The sequence below is a fragment of the Thalassophryne amazonica genome, chromosome 21, assembly GCF_902500255.1.
Source record: "Thalassophryne amazonica chromosome 21, fThaAma1.1, whole genome shotgun sequence".
NCBI lineage: Eukaryota > Metazoa > Chordata > Actinopteri > Batrachoidiformes > Batrachoididae > Thalassophryne > Thalassophryne amazonica.
This window is the reverse complement of record NC_047123.1, coordinates 3,420,995-3,445,374: the sequence shown is the minus strand read 5'-3', so window position 1 is coordinate 3,445,374 and position 24,380 is coordinate 3,420,995. Positions and strand designations below refer to the sequence as shown.

Sequence of the window (24,380 nt, the reverse complement as noted above, 5' to 3'; positions counted from 1 at the left end):
TAAGGTATGATCCTTCCCACTGTAGCCAAGTGCTTGCTCACAGGGGGTCGTTTTGACCGTTGGGGTTTTACATAATTATTGTATGGCCTTGCCTTACAATATAAAGCGCCTTGGGGCAACTGTTTGTTGTGATTTGGTGCTATATAAAAAAAAAATTGATTGATTGATTGATTGATTGATTAAAGTGGTGGGTGGACTCATTTACATTTTGAGCAAAGCCAATTGAGTCTAACAATAGATTAAATGCAGTGTTGAGGCTGTCATTCTCAGCATCTGTGTGGATGTTAAAATCGCCCACTATAATTATCTTATCTGAGCTAAGCACTAAGTCAGACAAAAGGTTCGAAAATTCACAGAGAAACTCACAGTAACGACCCGTTGGACGACAGATAACAACAAACAAAACTGGTTTTTGGGACTTCCAATTTGGATGGACAAGACTAAGAGTCAAGCTTTCAAATGAATTAAAGCTCTGTCTGGGTTTTTGATTAATTAATAAGCTGGAATGGAAGATTGCTGCTAATCCTCCGCCTCGGCCCGTGCTACGAGCATTCTGACAGTTAGTGTGACTCGGGGGTGTTGACTCATTTAAACTAACATATTCATCCTGCTGTAACCAGGTTTCTGTAAGGCAGAATAAATCAATATGTTGATCAAGCTGTTTAGGCCTCTACTGGTGGTTGGCTCTCACTGCGGTATTGTATCACTTCCTGTTCCGGAGCACAGCGGTGTTTTTCTGTATCTGTTAGCTGTTTACTCTGCGCAGTTAGATTGATCTAGTTATCTAGATTACCATAGTCAATTGTCTTCCGGGGGCCAGAGCAGGCGACATTGAAGGAAATTTGAAACTGCTGGCTAAGGCTAAGCGTAAATTTGGTAAGATTGTAATTCACGTCGGCAGTAATGACACCCGGTTACGCCAATCGGAGGTCACTAAAATTAACATTAAATCGGTGTGTAACTTTGCAAAAACAATGTCGGACTCTGTAGTTTTCTCTGGGCCCCTCCCCAATCGGACCGGGAGTGACATGTTTAGCCGCATGTTCTCCTTGAATTGCTGGCTGTCTGAGTGGTGTCCAAAAAACGAGGTGGGCTTCATAGATAATTGGCAAAGCTTCTGGGGAAAACCTGGTCTTGTTAGGAGAGACGGCATCCATCCCACTTTGGATGGAGCAGCTCTCATTTCTAGAAATCTGGCCAATTTTCTTAAATCCTCCAAACCGTGACTATCCAGGGTTGGGACCAGGAAGCAGAGTTGTAGTCTTACACACCTCTCTGCAGCTTCTCTCCCCCTGCCATCCCCTCATTACCCCATCCCCGTAGAGACGGTGCTTGCTCCCAGACTACCAATAACCAGCAAAAATCTATTTAATCATAAAAATTCAAAAAGAAAAAATAATATAGCACCTTCAACTGCACCACAGACTAAAACAGTTAAATGTGGTCTATTAAACATTAGGTCTCTCTCTTCTAAGTCCCTGTTGGTAAATGATATAATAATTGATCAACATATTGATTTATTCTGCCTAACAGAAACCTGGTTACAGCAGGATGAATATGTTAGTTTAAATGAGTCAACACCCCCGAGTCACACTAACTGTCAGAATGCTCGTAGCACGGGCCGGGGCGGAGGATTAGCAGCAATCTTCCATTCCAGCTTATTAATTAATCAAAAACCCAGACAGAGCTTTAATTCATTTGAAAGCTTGTCTCTTAGTCTTGTCCATCCAAATTGGAAGTCCCAAAAACCAGTTTTATTTGTTATTATCTATCGTCCACCTGGTCGTTACTGTGAGTTTCTCTGTGAATTTTCAGACCTTTTGTCTGACTTAGTGCTTAGCTCAGATAAGATAATTATAGTGGGCGATTTTAACATCCACACAGATGCTGAGAATGACAGCCTCAACACTGCATTTAATCTATTATTAGACTCTATTGGCTTTGCTCAAAAAGTAAATGAGTCCACCCACCACTTTAATCATATCTTAGATCTTGTTCTGACTTATGGTATGGAAATAGAAGACTTAACAGTATCCCTGAAAACTCCCTTCTGTCTGATCATTCTTAATAACATTTACATTTACTCTGATGGACTACCCAGCAGTGGGGAATAAGTTTCATTACACTAGAAGTCTTTCAGAAGCGCTGTAACTAGGTTTAAGGATATGATTCCTTCTTTATGTTCTCTAATGCCATATACCAACACAGTGCAGAGTAGCTACCTAAACTCTGTAAGGGAGATAGAGTATCTCGTCAATAGTTTTACATCCTCATTGAAGACAACTTTGGATGCTGTAGCTCCTCTGAAAAAGAGAGCTTTAAATCAGAAGTGTCTGACTCCGTGGTATAACTCACAAACTCGTAGCTTAAAGCAGATAACCCGTAAGTTGGAGAGGAAATGGCGTCTCACTAATTTAGAAGATCTTCACTTAGCCTGGAAAAAGAGTCTGTTGCTCTATAAAAAAGCCCTCCGTAAAGCTAGGACATCTTTCTACTCATCACTAATTGAAGAAAATAAGAACAACCCCAGGTTTCTTTTCAGCACTGTAGCCAGGCTGACAAAGAGTCAGAGCTCTATTGAGCTGAGTATTCCATTAACTTTAACTAGTAATGACTTCATGACTTTCTTTGCTAACAAAATTTTAACTATTAGAGAAAAAATTACTCATAACCATCCCAAAGACGTATCGTTATCTTTGGCTGCTTTCAGTGATGCCGGTATTTGGTTAGACTCTTCTCTCCGATTGTTCTGTCTGAGTTATTTTCATTAGTTACTTCATCCAAACCATCAACATGTCTATTAGACCCCATTCCTACCAGGCTGCTCAAGGAAGCCCTACCATTATTTAATGCTTCGATCTTAAATATGATCAATCTATCTTTGTTAGTTGGCTATGTACCACAGGCTTTTAAGGTGGCAGTAATTAAACCATACTTAAAAAGCCATCACTTGACCCAGCTATCTTAGCTAATTATAGGCCAATCTCCAACCTTCCTTTTCTCTCAAAATTCTTGAAAGGGTAGTTGTGAAACAGCTAACTGATCATCTGCAGAGGAATGGTCTATTTGAAGAGTTTCAGTCAGGTTTTAGAATTCATCATAGTACAGAAACAGCATTAGTGAAGGTTACAAATGATCTTCTTATGGCCTTGGACAGTGGACTCATCTCTGTGCTTGTTCTGTTAGACCTCAGTGCTGCTTTTGATACTGTTGACCATAAAATTTTATTACAGAGATTAGAGCATGCCATAGGTATTAAAGGCACTGCGCTGCGGTGGTTTGAATCATATTTGTCTAATAGATTACAATTTGTTCATGTAAATGGGGAATCTTCTTCACAGACTAAAGTTAATTATGGAGTTCCACAAGGTTCTGTGCTAGGACCAATTTTATTCACTTTATATATGCTTCCCTTAGGCAGTATTATTAGACGGTATTGCTTAAATTTTCATTGTTACGCAGATGATACCCAGCTTTATCTATCCATGAAGCCAGAGGACACACACCAATTAGCTAAACTGCAGGATTGTCTTACAGACATAAAGACATGGATGACCTCTAATTTCCTGCTTTTAAACTCAGATAAAACTGAAGTTATTGTACTTGGCCCCACAAATCTTAGAAACATGGTGTCTAACCAGATCCTTACTCTGGATGGCATTACCCTGACCTCTAGTAATACTGTGAGAAATCTTGGAGTCATTTTTGATCAGGATATGTCATTCAAAGCGCATATTAAACAAATATGTAGGACTGCTTTTTTGCATTTACGCAATATCTCTAAAATCAGAAAGGTCTTGTCTCAGAGTGATGCTGAAAAACTAATTCATGCATTTATTTCCTCTAGGCTGGACTATTGTAATTCATTATTATCAGGTTGTCCTAAAAGTTCCCTAAAAAGCCTTCAGTTAATTCAAAATGCTGCAGCTAGAGTACTGACGGGGACTAGAAGGAGAGAGCATATCTCACCTATATTGGCCTCTCTTCATTGGCTTCCTGTTAATTCTAGAATAGAATTTAAAATTCTTCTTCTTACTTATAAGGTTTTGAATAATCAGGTCCCATCTTATCTTAGGGACCTCGTAGTACCATATCACCCCAATAGAGCGCTTCGCTCTCAGACTGCAGGCTTACTTGTAGTTCCTAGGGTTTGTAAGAGTAGAATGGGAGGCAGAGCCTTCAGCTTTCAGGCTCCTCTCCTGTGGAACCAACTCCCAATTCAGATCAGGGAGACAGACACCCTCTCTACTTTTAAGATTAGGCTTAAAACTTTCCTTTTTGCTAAAGCTTATAGTTAGGGCTGGATCAGGTGACCCTGAACCATCCCTTAGTTATGCTGCTATAGACGTAGACTGCTGGGGGGTTCCCATGATGCACTGTTTCTTTCTCTTTTTGCTCTGTATGCACCACTCTGCATTTAATCATTAGTGATCGATCTCTGCTCCCCTCCACAGCATGTCTTTTTCCTGGTTCTCTCCCTCAGCCCCAACCAGTCCCAGCAGAAGACTGCCCCTCCCTGAGCCTGGTTCTGCTGGAGGTTTCTTCCTGTTAAAAGGGAGTTTTTCCTTCCCACTGTAGCCAAGTGCTTGCTCACAGGGGGTCGTTTTGACCGTTGGGGTTTTACATAATTATTGTATGGCCTTGCCTTACAATATAAAGCGCCTTGGGGCAACTGTTTGTTGTGATTTGGCGCTATATAAAAAAAATTGATTGATTGATTGATTGATCAATTATTATATCATTTACTAACAGGGACTTAGAAGAGAGAGACCTAATGTTTAATAGACCACATTTAACTGTTTTAGTCTGTGGTGCAGTTGAAGGTGCTATATTATTTTTCTTTTTGAATTTTTATGCTTAAATTTCATTTTTTTTCATTTATTTCATTTATTTAAAAGAAAATAAAAACAGAAAAGCAGAATCAACAATAGATTGATAGAAATAGATTTTTACTGGTTGTTGGTGGTCTGGGAGCAGGCACTGTCTCTACGGGGATGGGGTAAGGGGGGATGGCAGGGGGAGAGAAGCTGCAGAGAGGTGTGTAAGACTACAACTCTGCTTCCTGGTCCCAACCCTGGATAGTCACGATTTGGAGGGTTTAATAAAATTGGCCAGATTTCTAGAAATGAGAGCTGCTCCATCCAAAGTGGGATGGATGCCGTCTCTCCTAACAAGACCAGGTTTTCCCCAGAAGCTTTGCCAATTATCTATGAAGCCCACCTCATGAAAATGAGGTGGGCTTCATAGAGGTCATCTACAAGGTTGTAGATGCAAGCGGTGGAAATGAGTTTCCTCCACCGAGTATCTGGGCTCTCACTCTGGGACACAAAGAGAAGCTCAAATATCTGAGAGGGACTTGCAGCAGAGACGCTGCTATTTTGTATCAGAACAAGCCAGCTGAGGTGGTTCGAGCATCTGGTGAGGCTGCCCCCTGGTGGTCTCCCTAGGGAGGTCTTGCAGGTGCGTCCACCTGGGGGGAGACCCCAGGGAAGACCCAGGACACGCTGGAGGGATTATATTTCCCAGATGTCTTGGGAATACGTAGAAATCCCCCAGGAGGACTTTGGGGGTCTGGCCAGGGATAGGGACACGTGGGATGAGCTGTTTATTCTGCTGACACCACAACCTGGAGCCGGATATACGGCAGAAAATACAGTTGTTCTCAAAAGTTTACATACCCTGGCAGAATTTTTGCTTTTTTGGCCATTTTTCAGAGACTATGACTGACAACACAAAAGCTTTTTTTCCACTCATGGTTAGTGGTTGGGTGAAGCCATTTATTGTCAAACAAGTGTGTTTCCTCTTTTTAAATCAAAATGACAAGAGAACTACCCAAATGACCCTGATCCAAAGTTTACATACCCCTGTTCTTAATACTGTGAGTTCCCCCTTTAACATCAATGACAGCTTGGAGTCTTTTGTGGTAGTTGTGGACGAGGCTCTCTGATGGTGAAGCTGCCACTGAATATGTTTCGGATTTTATTTACATTAATTACAAAGAAATACAAACAATATGGCACTTTATGGTAAATCTGCATGGAGCAGACAGTTCTCAAAAACTGAGTGACTGTGCAGGAAGGAGAAGAGTGAGGAAAGCCACCAAGACACCCAGACAACCCAGAAGAAGTTATGGGCTTATGTGGCTGTGATTGGAGAAATTGTGCACAGTGCAAACTTTGCGTTTTGTATCACTACTCTTAGCTTCATAGTGGAGTAGAGCAGAGAAGGATTTTCTTTCACCAAAACAGATCAAATCCAGGCTTGCATCTCAGATGTACCTTCTGGCAATTTGTTGCTAAATTTTCAGGTCTTCTTTTTAAGAAAATCCTCCTCTGTACCACTTCATCATGAAGATGGATAACTGGTGACTCAGACTTCTGTGGAAACCACTTTTACACCAAATCATGATGACAATCACCTGACTGAAATATCAGCATCACTTAATTTTTTTAGTACCTCTGTTGTGTGGGCCGCCAGAAGAGGAGGTACTGCTGGCCCACCACCAGAGAGCGCCCTGCCTGAAGTGCGGGCTTCAGGCACGAGAGGGCGCTGCCGCCACGGACACAGCCGGGGTGAGATGATGTGGAGTAGATGGGTGACAGCTGTCAAGAGATAATGAGTGACAGCTGTCACCCATCTACTCCACATCATCTCACTCCATAAAGACCGGACGTCATCTCCACCTCGTTGCCGAGACATCATCTACCTACGGAGGTAATATTCTCAGCCGTTGTTGTTCTAAAGAATTCGTAATTCTCTGAGTTGTTGCAGGAGTTCCTGAGGAACCTACTGACAACGGGACGCTAAGTGTGGGGAGACATGACGAGTGACGCACGTCCAACCTAAGTAGCCCTCAGTCTCTTCCTGTGTTAGTGGTGGAGGTGGAATAACCACCATAAGTGTTACTGGGTGTTCACACACCCACATCAGATTGTTTCTGTTCTTCGCCAGCAGTACCAGATCCGACATGCGGAGACGGTGGCCACCTGGGGACTCGGAACTTGGCAGCTCCAGTATTTTCCAGGTTCGGTGGCGGAGGAAATCGTGTGGTTCCGGTTCTTCTCAGGACAGACGTCTTCTATCCTTGAGCCTGCCCACACGACACCTTTGTTAATTGATTTTTGCACCTATTCTGTAATCTGCTGTGTTGAGTTGTGCTGTTCACAGCAGTAAAGTGTTCATATTTGACTTCCTCCATTGTCCGTTCATTTACACCCCCTGTTGTGGGTCCGTGTCACTACACTTTCCCAACAACCTCATGGATTTGCATTATCAGCCATAAATTGCCATTATCCCAACTTTTTTATGTGTTGCAGGAATGGATGAATAATAACAAATCAAATGATGATGATCACACAAAACATGAAAATATCTTGAGTTTGTACCATCTGCAATGAAACAGAAGTCAGATTAAATGTAAGAATCACTGCAGGGGTTTTATTTATTGATTTGCATTTTCCATATTGTTCTAACTTTTTGGTGATTTGGGGTTGTATCTGTCATGCCTTTGAGCAAGGCTTTTCATTGGAGCCATAGAGTGGCAGGACATTTGGATTGTCCTGACGGATGTGAATTTGTTTAAACAGACCTTTTCTTCTGACTGAAACAACAAACTGAAACAGGTTTGGTTCCTTACGTGACAAAGGAGCTGGCCATTAGGCCGATCAGGCCCACAGTGGCTCCGCCCACAGCAGTAATCCTGCAGCCGAGGATGTCGGTGAAGACGCTGACGATGGGAGAGCAGAAGAAGATCATCCCCATGGAGAGCGAGCCCACCCAGGCTGAAAAGGACAGAGAACAAACCCATGAGCAAATCTGTCAAAACAACCTGCGGCTCACAGCGATTATCCTTCCAGATCCCAAAACACAAACACGGAAATCCATCTGCACCAAGGATCAAAGTATCCTGTAAACTGTACCAATTCAAAGTGACTGCAACTTGTTTGAGACCATTAAATCACAATTTAACCCATTATGATATCAAATAAAGACCGCAAACTTTTTTTCAAGCTGTTTCTGTTTTAAATTCCGAGACGTGAAATGGTTGAAGCAAAGCTAGGGGGCGCTAGTCTCCTCCATTTCCCATTCAGTTTTGTTCTTCTCAGTCATCTCAGATGCAAAGTGCTTCCAGAAGTAGAACCACGTTTTTCTCAGCAGGACGTTGGTAAGTTGATATTTAAATACAAAAATTGTGCCTTTCCAAATTCTGGCGATAAACCGGAACTGAAACATCCCCAAAGAGAAGCAAACGTAAGGACGGGGACAACAGTCAAAAGTGACAATCACACAGTTCATAAGGTCTCTGAGTGTGAAGACGTGATGTTCCACTGGAGCTCCTCGTGAGTAAACAGAACCACTGCCTGGAGCACGTATAGAACTTAAAAGATCTCAAAAGATTTCATGCCAACAGGTGAAGAACAAGCCCACGCAGGTTTTCCTTCACGTCAAAGACCACTGAGAACTTGTGGCAAAACTCAGAGATAAACTCTTTTGCCTATTTGTTTTTTTACTTGATAAATGTGCGTCAGGTTGGACTAAGATCACTCGGGCGACGTGCTGAGGAAGTACTCTCAGGTTGTCCTCTGAGACAAAAGCCATCAAGACCTAACATCCACAACCTGAGCTGCAAGTGATCTCTGAAACGTTTGCTACCTGACAATCTGCACCAATTGAACATCTTGATCATTATTTCCTTGATCTTAAATCATGACAAATTCTTGATGATGTCTCTTGAAAGCTAAAGCAGAGGCTCAACATTTGTCCAGAATGAGTAAAAGAGCTGATTGGACAACAAAGGTACTCTGTTGCTTTGAGCGGGTGGTGGTCTACAGCAGTGGTTCCCAGTTATCAGGTGGGAACTGTTGTTACAGCCAGCAGATGATTGGCTGAACACACCCGACTCAGTTGATCAGGGTCTGGTTTCATAAAACAGTCTACTCTTGTTTAGTCAACTAAACTCAGTTGACTACTTTTTTGACGTTAGTCGTTGCACAAAGCGCTTAGTCTGCAAAAGTTTTGTATTAGCAGACTGACGTTTTTAGCCTGGGACAGAAGACACTAATCTTATTTTAGCTGACAAAACTTAAGTGTCTTACCTCAAAAAAGGCGGCTATCATGGACCACCACCTGATGGAGGAGGAAGCAAGGACAGACTTGAGGTGGGAGAAGGTGTTCTGAGACTGGAATAATCCATTGGAGATGTTTAGGGACACCGAGGCCGGGAGCGCTTCTCCCCTGCCGCAGCGAACGGCCATGTTTGTAGCAGACGGACCAACCTGGACGTAAGCAAAACTGCCGCACATTGGAGGTGTTTCTTGGCAACAGCACTCGTGAGGTCGCTATGACCGTTAAAATTGTTGACTAACGTAAGACAGTTTAGCCGTCGAACTGAAATGGAGATTAGACGGATAATGTTGGGTGACTAACCATAGTCGACTAAGTAAGTTTAGTAGACTAAAAGATTAGAGTGCTTTATGAAACCAGGCCCTGGTCTGAGCAGATCAGGCACAAATATAAAATATGCAGCACTTTGAGTCCAGAGGACCAAAATTGGGAAGCACTGGTCCAGAGGTTAGAGAGGCAGGCTGGTGACCAGAGGATCTTCTGTTTGATTTCCCGTCAGATGGGATAAGGGAAGAAATCAGTAAGGTTCCCTGGAATAAGATCATTAATCCCCAAGGCGCTCCTGGTTCTCGGTGTGCAGCGCAACGCTTAGCCATGCATGGCAGCACACTGACACCAGTGTGTGAATGTGACGCATCAGGGTAAAGCACTTTGACCATCTGCATTGGATAGAAAAGCTCTATAAGTCAAGTTCCCCTTGTCTGATTGAGAAAAGTACAAACTTGTAGTTGGTCATATTTCTGCACATCGTAAACACGGAGCTCATCTATGCGGATGACATGTCAATGAGCCTCCCAGCCAATTGCTTCACCAAAAACTTAATTCGGTGATGTCCAATTAACAGCTCAGTGGAGACTACTGACAACTACTGTGCAAAAACTGTATAGCACACATACAGTGAGGCCACCGAACACACGTTTTGTGAACACGTAACTGCAAGCAACATTATCTCCATGACTGACAAGACCTATATATAGATTCCACCGACTGCAGAAACAGCATTTTCTGCTGCTTATCTAGGTCCAGTTCATGGGGCAGTAGACCAAGCAGCTCCATCCACACTTCCCTATCCTCAGCCAAGTCCTTTAACTCTTCTTTTAGGATCCCAAAGCATTTCCCAAGGAAATATAATCCCTCCGGTGTATCCTGGGTCTTCCCTGGGTCCTCCTCCCAGTTGGATGTGCCCAGAAGACCTCCCCAGGGAGATGACCAAGAGGCATCCTCACCAGATGGTCCAACCACCTCAAGTGGTGCCTTTCAATATAAAGGAATCTCATTTCCCCAGCATGTACAGATGTGACCTTGAACTTTCTGTCATTACCCAAAGATCACGGCCATAGGTGAGGATAGGAGCGGAGCCATAGAATATGTGGATGTGACTCTGTTGGTCAAGTACCAATGCACAATGTGTTCTTCTGTAACAATAAAAGTGAAAGGAATGAAAGGATGTGTGGAGTTTGTGAGTGTAGATTCCACGTAGATACTAGCGGGCAGTAAGTATGATGCTGACACCGAGAAAGGAAAGTGTTTTATATCAAAGTGTTGAAATCTCAAAGGGGTTTTGGTGTCGACGGTGTTTCCACGAGGCAGCATCAGATAAATATATTCATCATACTATCAGCTATCATCAAGGTACAACAATATGACAAAAATGAAGGTCCATTCCCCCTCCAGTGAGTATCTCCAGATTCCTGCCCCCCCATCTCTCCACAGATGACATTGCTGTGCAGGTTAACTTTACCTTTAGTTGTTAGTTGTGTGACTTCTGTTCATTGTTAGTTGTGTTTTGACCTGCTTGTTCCTTCAAATGAAAGCCACTTACACGTCAGACAAAGAGAAATTCCAGACTGAAACACAGGACATCAGGATATTTTCTAACTGGAGGTTGTGTTTGCACACTGATACAGCAGGTCGGGTCTGTCTGCTTCGATAAAGACTCCCCTCCACTCTGAACCTGGTCACCCCACAAGAACTCGGCCTCCAGCGCTGAACGCTGGCACGACCCGACACAAACCCAGCAAGAAAAAGTCGGAACCTGACAGCACACGGAGTGAAATCATTTGTGTTCAGGATATTTTTATCAGCACGAGTGCCAGAAACATCAAATACGACCTGATTACAAACTCACAGAGCGTTAGTAAAGCTGCTGGTTGGTCAGTTATCTATTAACCAAAGTCAACGGAGACCACTCACTGAGCGGCGTATTTGAGCCGTATTGCCGGCGTGTGATGGACCATTCCACTCGCCATCCCAAATAAACAGCCCGTCTCTGTGTCACCTTCTGGAAATACGTTGATTAAAGACACTTTGGCGAACAATAGCTCCGCGACACAGCGAGCTGGGAGAAGGTGCTAGGGTTCATTTAACGCCACTTAGAACTCAATGTCAAAACAGCCGTTAATAAATCAATGGCACTCTGCACCAACAAACCAGGAACAGGAGCAGATGTTCCTCTGCATCGCCGTGTCATCGTTAGCGAGAAACACATAGTAGTAGTCAAAGAGGCACATCTGCAGTAAAAAAAAATTTTAAATTAGTGTCAAAATTTCCAACTTCAACTCAAATTTTCCTTTCACTTAATGGCAGAGCAGCTAACTTCAGGAAAACTGCATAAGATGTTCATGTTGGGGAACTCTTCAAAATCCGCCGACGATGGCTGACCACAGCAGCGGCAAAAATCCCACAACATATTTGAATAATACCAGCTTTTTAGTATTCTGAAACAGATGTTGCTCATTAAAATCTTTATAGCTTCATCAGCGATCGAACAGTGAAACTGTCCAAATGCTGGAAGCTGATCTGTTGGAGCGGCGATGCTCCTGAACATCACGTCTGATCTACAGAGTCATAGAATGGAGCAGAATACAACTTGAACTGAACTTGATTCTTCAGCTGTACAGGATCTGTCCAAAGTCTGCTTGATGGTCACCGTCTGGAAGATGACTTGGGACTCAAGTTCTGATACGTGGCGTCAGGGATTGAGACTGACCAATTAGTGAGTCTCACACCACAAAGAAGCAGAAGTTAGAGTCTCACGTTGAACACGCCTCAGAAAAGAAGACCCTTTGTGGTCTCAATGCATCGCAAACGTGGTTCTGTTCAGCTTCGGTTCTGTCACCTGGAGAAGGCTGTGTGATGTTAAAGGACACAAAATGTCTGATGGTCCAAAGAACATCTGTAAAGATGTGTGCAGAAGGACTGATCTTCACCCAAACATACAGAAAAGGCAAAGCAACCTTTGCTTTAGGCGTCATGGTAGACCGGACTGGAAATATACAGTAAGAACCAGCGAAGAGCTGCAGGTAAGGACTCGGGGTTTGAAGCCCCTCAGAAACTCCCCACTCTGCCAACATATTGGTTTGATCTGAAAATGTTAATCTGCCTGATTACAGCATGCTGGCACAGGTCCAGCGCCTCCTGCTGGGCAGCCTGCACCTCTGATGTGCTCTGAACTGGATGGAAACCCATTGGTACTGGGACAGGTTCCAAGATTCTGGATCTCCACAGGCAGAATAAATGACACTGAGGCTCACATCTGCTGTTTCACTAGCCAGCTAACATTACACAAAGAATGTTAGACCCGCTGACGTTGGTCAGGAAGTGATCACTGCTCTGCTGAACACACAGGTGACTCAAGCAAGAATGAGATAAACTTTCCATTGTTGACCAAAATAACACAGTTAAGAGGAAGTGGAGGAGAATTTGGTGCCAAGGACTTTGTTTCCAATATGAACCTGGAATAATCCTGTCAGGTGTTTGTCCACCTGAGTAAGACTAATGGACAATCCACAAACAAGAAAACAAAGCAGAACAGCCTGAGAATTTGTGGTTTTGTGGGATCTGCAAATTGTTGTGGGACATCATACCCACCCACACAGGTACTGTGAGTGAAAACTGGTGTTCATCATGGACACATTCTGGTTCCTACACCGTTCAGTTCGTGCATGGACTGGACATTTGGTCAGGATGTGGAAACAGCAGCTTTAGCTATTATCCTGACTGCAGGGATTAGGATCCAGCCCCCCATGTGACCGTTGACTGGAGTGAGCTGGTATAGAAAATGAATGAGCTGAACATATTTTTCCATAAATAAGTTGCAGGACCTTGCAAAGTAGTTTAAAAAACAAACAAAACAAAATTTATACTCCAAAGAAATTTGATACAAGCTTGGATGCAGACCATCTTTTTAGTGGGCGGAGTTAAAAACAAGATGATCAAGTTTACCATCGTGCTTTCCACCGTATCACCTGTGAGAGGTTTCAAAGCTTTTTGCAAACATCTCAGCCGTCTCACTCAAAGTCACAACGTCTCATCAGCTGTGATATAAAAACAAAAATCAGGATATTTGTGGATTGTTGAGAACAATGTTTCCCAATCCTGGTCCTCAGTGACCCCAAACCTGCACATTTTCTCGCTGACCTGCTCTGCCCTCAGCTGATTGGCTCAGCCGGGTGTCTGTTATCTCCTGACTGGCTGAGTACACCTGAGGGAATCCGTTCCACTGACCTCACTGGCTGGTTTGAGAACCACTGGACGTGATGCTGCCTGTGATTGGTCCACAGCTGTTTGCTTTGGGGGCGGGATGACGTGGGCTGCGTGCAGGACGCCAATCAATCAGTTGTCTGGGTGCCTTTGAAGTGGCGCTTTGCTCCACACTTTTATCTATGAACAACCTTCACCTGAGCTCCGACCGGAGCCATGTTACACATTAACTCCGCACGGCTCAAAAGCTGTCGAGGGTTTCAGAGTTACTGGGTTTATGTCATTGATTGTGGAACCTAATGTTGCAAAACCACCTCAGACATAATCCAGAACCCGCTACAAAAGGATCAGGAAAAGGAGCGAGAAGTTCTCTGAACGAGGTTCCGCTGGGATGAAAACAGATCTGATCTGGAGAAGCAACAGAAACATTGTTGTATTCATTCATTCATCTTCTAACCTGCTGCAGCTGGAGTCTGTCCCGGTGGTCAGCAGAGCCACTGATCCTCTTAAGTTCTTTTTGGTGGCTTCCCTCACTCGTGTCCTCGACCACTCAGTTTTTGAGGTTGGCCTGCACTGGGCAGATTTATCTCACTCAAACACTTTGAGTGATTTATCTCACTCTTGCTTCAATCCAGTGACATGTCAAATGATGTGATGATTTAATTGAGTGACTTTCAATAGGCAAATTTATTATTGTTTTACGTTTTTAATATAGATCTGGTACAGTTTTGTAATAATTTTCTAAATGCTATGTATAAGAAGCCTTATATTTACAGTGCTATTTTTATGTCATTAAAAAATAACCTAACCTTGTGCACAGTTTTTAAACGCACGGTGAGTAAATCCTTGTGGCGTTCTCTTGTGTTCTGAATATTCCGAGACTTTGACAAAAACCCACACATGTACCCTGTAAGATGCAGTTAAATAAATGACTCAATTTAACAGGACAATTCGACAACAGTAACTGCTGTCATCTTCCATGTTCTAAGGGTACATAAAGAGGACAAAAGGTGTAAACTTTGATCGAGTTTGAGGCACAAGATCAGTATACAAAGGAAATTTGTTCAGCTGAAGTAATAACCATGGGTCTGTCTGCCACCTGCTGGACATATCAGCAGTTGCAGGGAGTAACTTGATTATGTACATGATGGAAATTAGGAGTAGAAGCTTAATTTATAAAGCTGTGTGTAATCACGAAGGCAGAAATGTGCTTCTGCATCATTCAGCGTTATAAAGACGTGTACGTACGACTGTCCTTTATAATTATCAGAAATGTGCAGAAGAAGTGCAGTTACATCGACTGTTCAGTGTCAAAATCCAACCCCTTGTCCACGTCGTGGCACCTGGGTAACAGATCATGTAGGATAGCTGCTGTTGGGGTGAAATACGGTGGGGACCTTATGTGCCCCACGGCCACGACTGTAGCCACGGCGGCCCAGCAGGAACCCTGAACACGAGGTGGCTAACGGGCTCTGGTGAAATCCAATGATTGGGAATATGTTGATTATAGACACTGTCGAGAGACTGTCCTTTGTTAAGAAAAGAAACAAACTTCATTTAAACTTCATCACAAAGAAAAGAAAACTCACTGAATGGGGGGAAAATATCAGAAGTACTGAATTTGCATAAGTACAACAAATACAAGAACAAAACAATTCAATACTAAATTGATAAATATCAATAAGAGGGGCGATTAAAAAAACCTCACTTCCCTGTTCTTTATATCACAGTTTGTGAGTAATTTTATAATTTTATGATTATTGCAAATAATCTGAGTGTGTGCATGAACAGAAATAATACTGTAATAATACTTTAACTTTTTAAAGTCTGTGGGAGTGACCGCCTTGTGTTATGTTAGATTACATCGTGCCCAGAGACGCACCATTAACTGAGTAACAATTGCAATTGTGGTGTCAACCTGAAGGCGCGACCGGTTTCTCCAATCACAGCCACAAAAGCTTATACCTCCTTCTGCTTGGGTGTCTTGGTGGCTTCCCTCACTATTCTCCTTCTTGCACACTAACTCGTTTTTTTGGGAGCTGCTTCCCACAGACAGATTTACCATATAGTACTGTAATGACAGATGGAAATGAAGTCCAAGAAAGTGTTCATGTATCCATCCGCTAAAGAAAACTGGCTGCCAAAGTGATGATTTATATTAACAACAATCAATCTGTCCAATTACTTATGGCCTCCGACAATGGATGGACTGTGTATAAAAATATTTCTTGTCTGTTTATAACTCCCGTTCCTAATTTTGCCACCAGGGTCTCTCCGTGGGAGGAGCTGATTGGAAACTGGCCACAGGATGACCCTGTTTTATAAAAGCTCCAGTTTGTCCAGTCTGACCGCATTTCTTTAACCCCTTAATGCCCATCGTCGCATATATGCTACAATCTCTGACTCAAATATGCAACTTAGCAAATTGACCAGTATGCCTGTTGTCGCAAATTTATCATACCATCATTATTATTATAATATTATTATAACATTATAACATAAAGTCATTACCAGAATACCCAATATTACTATCTAGTTTTTGTGCAAAAGTGAAATTAATAATCTCAACATTATTTACCATCTACTTAAAGGCAAAAACACACACAAAACATTTTTTTATATATAGCTATATAAATTCGGGCGTTAAGGGGTTAAGTTTTAGCAAAGAACCGGCAGAGCAGGGACAAGTTCCAGCTGTCTGTTAGCACTTGATTGGTTGTGCACCTGAATGAGCTCATCAGCTTGTGGTCAAGCCGGGAGAGATGGGAATGTGTTGGGTTTTGTGGTACTTGAGAACCGCTGCTTTAGACCAAAAGGAGCAGCAGAAAGAAAAGATGAAGGAGTTGGAATAATAAAAGGAAAATGGCAAAAGGTTCTGAAGGGAAGCATTTGCTATGACATCATTGTGCAGCTACACGTAAATATTTCTAATATGCCTGAAGAGCTGGACTGACACGGCCAACGAGATAAAGACAATATTTTGATTTGAAATTATTTGGAGTTGAACTACCAGTGCAGAGGCCAGGGTTCGATTCCAGGTCTGTGCTTCAGGTTACCTGTCTGTCCTTGGACAACATAGTTCATCTGTATCATCTCAGTCCACCCAGCTGTAAAGATGTAATTCCTTTTGTTGGAGTTACACTATTATTATTATCATGTCTTTACCAGCAGCACTTGATGGAACTTACCATCAACAGTGAAACGTTTTCAACTTTTACTAATTTTACTGCCTGTCATAGAAACAAGAACCAACCTTATCTTTAACAGGGAGAAATGACAGGCAGCGAGACAGACTATTTAAGTGCAGAGAGTCACCTGGTTTTAATCAGTTAATGCGAGTTGTGTGATATTATAGAGAGCAATTAATCTGGAGGTAAATTGCCCATCAAGGCAACGGACACAACTGTAAGTTGATTTTTGGCTATCAGTCCATCTTATTTTCCTCATAAGTTAACTTCTCCAATGAATAAACAGTCAAAATCTTGCTGCATATTTGAGCAGTGTTTGTCACCATCCTAGCAGGCGATGTGAGCATTTCAGGGCATCTGGTACATTTCCTACTTGAAACTGAAAATTCAGTTTAAAAAAAGGCATTTTTAAATTTCAGAAATGTGTGATTTTATGCCATCTCCAGCATTCACTGAGGACCACTCACAGCCTCACATTTAATCAGACGGTGGCAAAGCTGCTAGATTTTGTTCTAGAGCAGAATAATTCATACTCAATGGTCAATGTAACTGCACCTCTACATAACCTGGTCACAAAGGTAGTTGTGGACCGAGAGGTCACTGTGTGCTCACTAAAGCCTCTTGAGACTGAGGAACCAGTCGGCTACTCAGACAGGCAGGAGATTTTGGTTGATAAGATAAAGAAAATGAGCACAACCATTTCAAAGAAGAATCTGCCGCAGTTCAATGATCAACCAAGGAAGATATAAGCAACCATTCTGAAGGAAAAGAAGGACTTGTCATCAAAGCAGGTGCCAGAGGTGCAGAGCAGCATGGACATTGCTAAGGAGTGGGGCATGGACCTAGGATAGACACAGTACTCACGCTCACTCACTTATCTTCAACTGCTTTTCTAGGACTGACTTGTGGGGACAACAGCTCCATCAGGGGACCCCAAACTTCCCTTTCCCAGGCCACATTAACCACCTCTGACTGGGGGATACCGAGGTGTTCCCAGGAGGCATCCTTACAAGATGCCTGAACCACCTCAGCTGGCTCCTCTCAGTGCGAAAGAGCAGCGGCTCTTTTCCAAGCTCCTCATGGATAGCTGAGCTTCTCACTTTATCTTTGTGTTCGGATGCTCTGCAGTAAGTCAGACTTGTTTCCAGTTGGGGTTGGCCTCCTCCAGGTCTGGGCCTTGTCACCAATCCTGTTTGTGATATTACAGGATATTGAGGCGTAGTCGGGAGGAGGAGGGTTTCCAGTTTGGTAGGCTCAGGGTCTCATCAATGCTTTTTGCAGATGATGTGGTCCTGTTGTGAAGGAGTTCCGGGACCTCGTGGTCTTGTTCATGAGTGAGGGGACAATGGAGCGTGAGATTGGCCGGAGAATCGATGCAGCAGGGGCGGTGTTGCATTCTCTCTACCATACTGTTGGGAAGAAAATGGAGTTGAGCCAAAAGGTGAAGCTCTCGATCTACTGGTCAATCTTCACTCCTACTCTCACCTATGGTCATGAGGGTTGGGTCATGACCAAAAGAACTAGATCATAGGTACAAGCTGCTGAAATTTGTTTCCTCATGAGGGTGGCAGTACTTGCTCATGATATATCCCCATCATCTCCACTCTTCAATGGCGAACTGCTGGCTCATTTAAACAAGTCAAAACCTATTGATGAGATTCAGCCTGGACAATACCTCACCCAGTAGTGCAAAATGTCTACTTGTCACTGATGTAGTTATAGATTTCATGTCAAAGACATGGAAGATTCCACAACATCAGTTACCTACTCTGGGTGCAGCAGAAAATGCCATTATCATATCTATGTCAAGACCTTCAGTTCACTCACTGTGTACTAGACTCCTACATTGAAATGTCTCTGAAGGAAGGGGAGAGCCTGCGACATACAGATTCAGTAAAGGGCATCAACATTATTGGCATGAACAGAGAGACAACTAACCCTCGCAACTTGACAAGTTCTGGGCACACTTTTGGTTTGAGACATGGTTTGCAGTCTAGACTATGGCAGTGCCGCCCTTATTGCCAGCTCTTGTCATTGATGATGAGGTGCTTCCAGCTGTGACAGGTGGCGAGGTGAAGAGATTCCAGACTTGGTGAACTGGACAGAGGAGGCAGATGCCAGAGTAGCGGTACATGTGGCATGGGCTGTCTGTGTGAAAAACTGGAAGAGAGATGTGACTATTTCAAATGACACTGACACTTTTGCATTAATGTTAACTACACCCCATTCCAGGAACTGGGGTAGAAGGAGATATGGCAGCAGTATGGCGCTGGTGATAAGAGGCCTGTGATGCCTCTGCATCAGGCGGTTTCTCAACTTGGAGCACCGCTGGACAACACAGTGATCAAAGCACATATGGGAACAAAAAAGGACCAAACATGTAGTTATAGTGTCTGAGCCAGTTCGGTAGCTGACAAACGTGGAAGAAGCAGGTACAGAGACAGTCTGGGGAGGAGCCAGGTCAATTACACCTGCTGAGGGGTTTGATGAACTTGAGTAGAGTACTGCAGTGATAGTACTGGAGTTGATGTACTCCGTCCTACAAGCAGTGTAATAAAACAAGGCCATTTATTCACAACTAACTAACTAACTAATGTGAGGCAAGAACCAGTGCAACATGGTTGGGACGAGCACTTTGGAGCTCTCCTGCCGTCAAAATGTCCAAACCCCTCACCTCCAAGTCTGCTCACGCTATGCAAGTGTGCAGGCAAGAGTTTAGAGGGTTTTTTTTATTGTCCTGTGCACAGTAAAAACAGGTAGTTATATTCAGCCCAGTCTCATGGTTTTTTTTTTCGTGCTCCCGTGACAAAATGAGTCAAATTTTCATGACAGGGTTTTTTTTTTTAACTCACTATTACTAATCCTACTGCTACCCCCAACCCTAACCTTAACCACCCCTTCACTTTTAATTTCATGCAGCCATCACGGAATGAATTAGAATGAATTCATGCTGCTGTGACAAAACTGAGGCGCTTTTCGTCACAATATCACAAACCAACAGATTAATGTATATTAACCTGAATCATGACTTGCTGTGAGACCAGGTTGCTGTACCACACAGTGAAATTCTTACTCTGTTCATTCTCCCTAGAAAATTTACAGGTAGAAAGTCCACATCAGATGATTTAAAAAAAAAAGAAAAACACATTATAAAATATACATTATTAGGCTGAAAAATATATTATAGACGCTATTTAAAGGATGTACACTTTAGAGCATGTGCAGATATGCAGTTTATGCAGTACTGGCAATTTTGTGCAATATTATTATGCAATATCCACTGCCACTGAAATATCCACAGTTTTGTACATACTTTTCTCTTTTTTATATGCAGTTTCTTTTTTGCTACTACATTCTTATATTTTTTTTCTTTTTTTAATTTGCGCTCTGGACAAACCTTTCATTTGGTTAATTGTATTTCTATTTATTTTCATTGATATGGTGCGAAATCACAACAAAGTTACCTCAAGGTGCTTCACACAAGTAAGGTCTAACCTTACTAACCTCAGAGCAAGAACACAGGCAACACTGGTAAGAAAAAACTAAATTTTATGTCTTTCAAGTCTGCGTGTGCTTTACTCAGGTTTCTATTTGCACCTTACCTTTCATTGTACCTGTTACAATGATAATAAGGAATTTGTATCTGTATTGTGTAGTTTTAAGCAGGATTCCTGCACAGGAACAACACTCCATGTGTTCTGTTCTGTCATGGAAAGATGGTCAGCTCAAGGTGTAAAAATCTGCACCAAGAATAAAATACTGACTATTATGTACACGAGCAATTTAAGGGATAGTTTCATTTATTTAATATGACATGGCCTGCAAGTACAAGAGAACATAATATTCCTTGTATCAACAGTACAGTTCTGCAAATATTAAAAATGTAGATTAGATTAGAGATTAAATTAGATATAACTTCACTGATCCCTTGGGAAGACTCCCTCAGGGAAATTGTGGTTCCAGCAGCATTGTACAGCAGCACACAGGGTAAGAAGCACACAGAGTATCAAAAGTGAAATTAAAAAAAGTTTGCAAATATAAAAATAAATAAACAAATGTAAATACCAGATGTACAGATCAATACTGATTTACTGCAGGTGTGAAAGAAACAAAAGTTAAAACACGTTAAAGTACAAATACACAATCTCAGTAATCAGCTGTGGGCGTCACTGCCCACATAAAGTCATCAAGAAGGTTCAGGTTTTACTGCATTTTCTTGTGCAGCTGTTGTATGAAATTCCCCTTTTTGGCTCTGTAGTTCTCACAAAAAAGAAAACGCTGACATGTCAAACTGATGACCAGACTTCCTGGTGGAGTCTGCTTCAGGTCTGACATGAGGAACGGTCTTCCCCATTAGAAACGAGTGCAAAGGAGAGACTCTCGCGTTAATATGTAGAAGAGTTAACCTGCAGCCGCCGTTGCACAATCACATCTGGTTCAGGGTTGGATTCTCTGTCAGTGGATTTATGGTTGCAGCACCGACAACAAATTACAGGTAAAGTTGTCAGCAGCAGGTCAAACTCCGAGCGGCGGCTGAACACACAGCTGGGTGGACGGTGGTTTTTGTATTTTTGTCGCTGTACACCACAATGGTGTTGAAAAGAAACTATGATCTGTAGTTTGACAAATTACTCATAACCTCTGAAAATGAAGAGTCTGTATGTGTATTATATATATATATATATATATATATATATATATATATATATATATATATATATATATATATATATATATATATATAGTAGGGCTGCAACAAACGATTATTTGGGTAATCGATTAATCTGATGGGGTTTCGACACGATTAATCGATTAATCGGATTAGCGGGGAATTTTTTTAAAATGTGCCAGGGAAACAATTTTTCTCTCCTTCCATCACTTTATTTAACAACAGAACATTATTTGAAAACTTAAAATACTTGAAAATCAACAAATTGTCAAATGTCCCTTGGCTGTTGAAATATAAAATAATAAAGAATAAAACAGTTTATAATAAAGAACAAAAATAATCTTTAATCAAATAATAATCTTTATCAAAGTGCTGAGTTGCCATAAAACAACACTGAAACATATAAATGTTATAAAATATAGGGTGAAAAAAGAGGTATTTTTGTTGCTGCAAATGAGCAATTAGTATAACCAGTTAACCATAAAACCTAAATCAAAAACTGTAGCCTGACTCATTATATGTACATTTTCTGTATAACTTGTAAACTATGTGGTCATTTCACAATGACACATGTGACTCACGTCTCTTTCTCTAAAATTGTATTGTAGCATTATTAGTTATTATTACTATTTTTGTTGTTGCTATTATTATTAATATATAAATAAAAATAAATTTAAAAATATTAGAATTTGTAATACATTTGACTCTTTTACAACAACAAACGCTGAGCCATTAATTATTATATAGAAAACAAATGCACAGACATGCTGAAATGCCAGCAGCTTAATGCTAACTTTAACATTGAAAACGCCATAGACAAGCTAACACGTTAGCATCCGCGTTAGCATAAAATACATCTATCAACCATTTCAGAAGACCATAACAGGTCAGTTTAAGATAAAAAAAGGTAAATATTCCTCACAGACATATGCTCTTTAGGGTTTTAGTGGAGAAAAATGAAGATAAAGCAAAATAAAACAAATGAAACCAATGAAGCAGCAGCTCGAAGCACTCCTTCATTGGTTCAAGATTCAAAGCAAAGCTCAGTTGATTATATGGAAGAAATGAAACATTTGCAGTAAAACAAAGTTATTTAGCAACTAATCGATGACTAAATTAGTTGACAACTATTTTAATAATTGATTTTAATCGATTAACTCGATTAGTTGTTTCAGCTCGAATATATATATGTATGGGTGTAACTTTTGAATAATTGTTATATTTTGGTTAAACTCTGTGAATTAAAGTTAAACATCTACACAACAATCACATCACGATTGCTTCATTTTATCTCCACTGTGTTGGAGAGCTGATGCAAAAACGTGTCATTGTCCTAATACTTATGGACCTCAGCATACAGCAGTTCTGTATGTGATGTTGAAGCACGTACCACCGTGATTTCACATTCAGAACTGCAGGACATCGGAGGCAGTGATACTAAAACAATATTTTTGACGTGGGTTCAGTCGGCGTCAGGGGTCTGTCCGCTCGTGATGTTTTGCTTCATACTGAGAAAAAAAAATCTCTCCCAGCTACGATATGTCAGATGAACTCCTGTTACTGGTGTGTGACTGACAAACATATCAGTTCAGAGCTGTCAAAACAGCAGAATTCAGAACTGCGTCTGTGGACAGTTCAAAGGTCCACAGTGGAGGCGATCATGGCACCAGTCCCAGGAATAACCCCATCTGGAATTCCTAAAGGAAGGGAACTGGAGCCAGCTGCTCACTTGGGAAGGACAGTGAGCTTGCACATCTGGCAGATCAGAGGCTGGACATCCCCACCCCAGTATCACACACTGCAATTGGCTGATTACGAGACCCAAATTTCCCACAAGCCGACGGCTGGATGGTGAGCTCTGAGGCCGTCCGTCAGAGGAAACGCCTACACACCTTCACCTACAGTGTTGTTGTTTGGACGCTCTAAAGTCTCAGACTCACAAATGTCTTCAGGCATGTGCACGTGCTGCTTTTTACACTGACCTCTGAGACAATGTCTGAGCAAAAAGAAAATACAAACTTATATCGACAAAACGTTTCAGATGAACAGCTGAGACTCAGTAATTGACAGCAGTATGTGTGTGTGGTTCACACAGTATTACTGTAACACTGACCCCAATCTAATGAAACAATTTATGGATAATCTAATAATAGAAAAGACTTTGGAGGATGGAACAAACATCCCCCCAAACAGGATGATTGTGACTGTATTTCTCAAGTACTGTTTAAATCTACTAATAGGGACATTCTAATTCATTTTAATGACATATTATTAAACTAGACGTGCATGTGAGAGCACAGTTTGGCCAAAGTACAAATAACTTGGAAATCAAATTGACAAAAGTAATCAAATTACTGCACGTGAGGAACCTGTTTGCTTCCTGCTGTAATAAATGGCAACAATAAATTAAAGTCTCATTTATTGCAAATAAAATGATAAGAAATTCAGCTCCAGAGCAAAATTAAATTACAACAATAAAGGCAAAATAAAACTTTAAAGATGGAAATCTTGAAGATTTTTAGACGTGAGCTGTGAAGTTGTTGTAGACTTCTGAAGTTGAAATGAAACGTTCTGATTAATAACTTGACTTTACTGTATTTATCTTTTTTATGGCGTAATTTAACTTTACAGTGTGTCAGAGGAACAACCTTTGGTGTTTTGACATCAGCAGGTGATCATGACTGTGAAGCCTACGGGGTGATACAGCGCCTGTGCGTCCTGCGCTGCGTCGAGCGCCAAAACTGCTTTTAGTGTACAACTGTCTGCCTAACAGAAGAACGGATAAAAGGACTGAATCAAAAAGCACTGATCTGTCCGTCTTTCAGCTGCCACCAATCGTTCAGAATTGCCACAGCAGAACTGCAGTGGGTCTGGCACAACTTTCACACCGGATGTCCTTCCTGACATCTTCAGTTTTA

At 41.8% G+C, this 24,380-nt stretch overlaps 1 protein-coding gene across 2 annotated transcripts in view; it reads right to left on the bottom strand.

Annotated features, from left to right (window-relative positions):
• slc16a10 (solute carrier family 16 member 10) overlaps positions 1-24,380 on the bottom strand; it is a 70,268-nt gene that overhangs the window by 19,120 nt on the left and 26,768 nt on the right. For both annotated transcript variants that reach the window (XR_004558490.1, XM_034162302.1), the window contains exon 2: positions 7,637-7,781. Coding sequence is in view for 1 of the 2 variants with exons in the window: in XM_034162302.1 (XP_034018193.1) it covers positions 7,637-7,781 (145 nt within the window). In the remaining variant the exon portion in view is untranslated. The remainder of the gene's footprint in view (positions 1-7,636; positions 7,782-24,380) is intronic.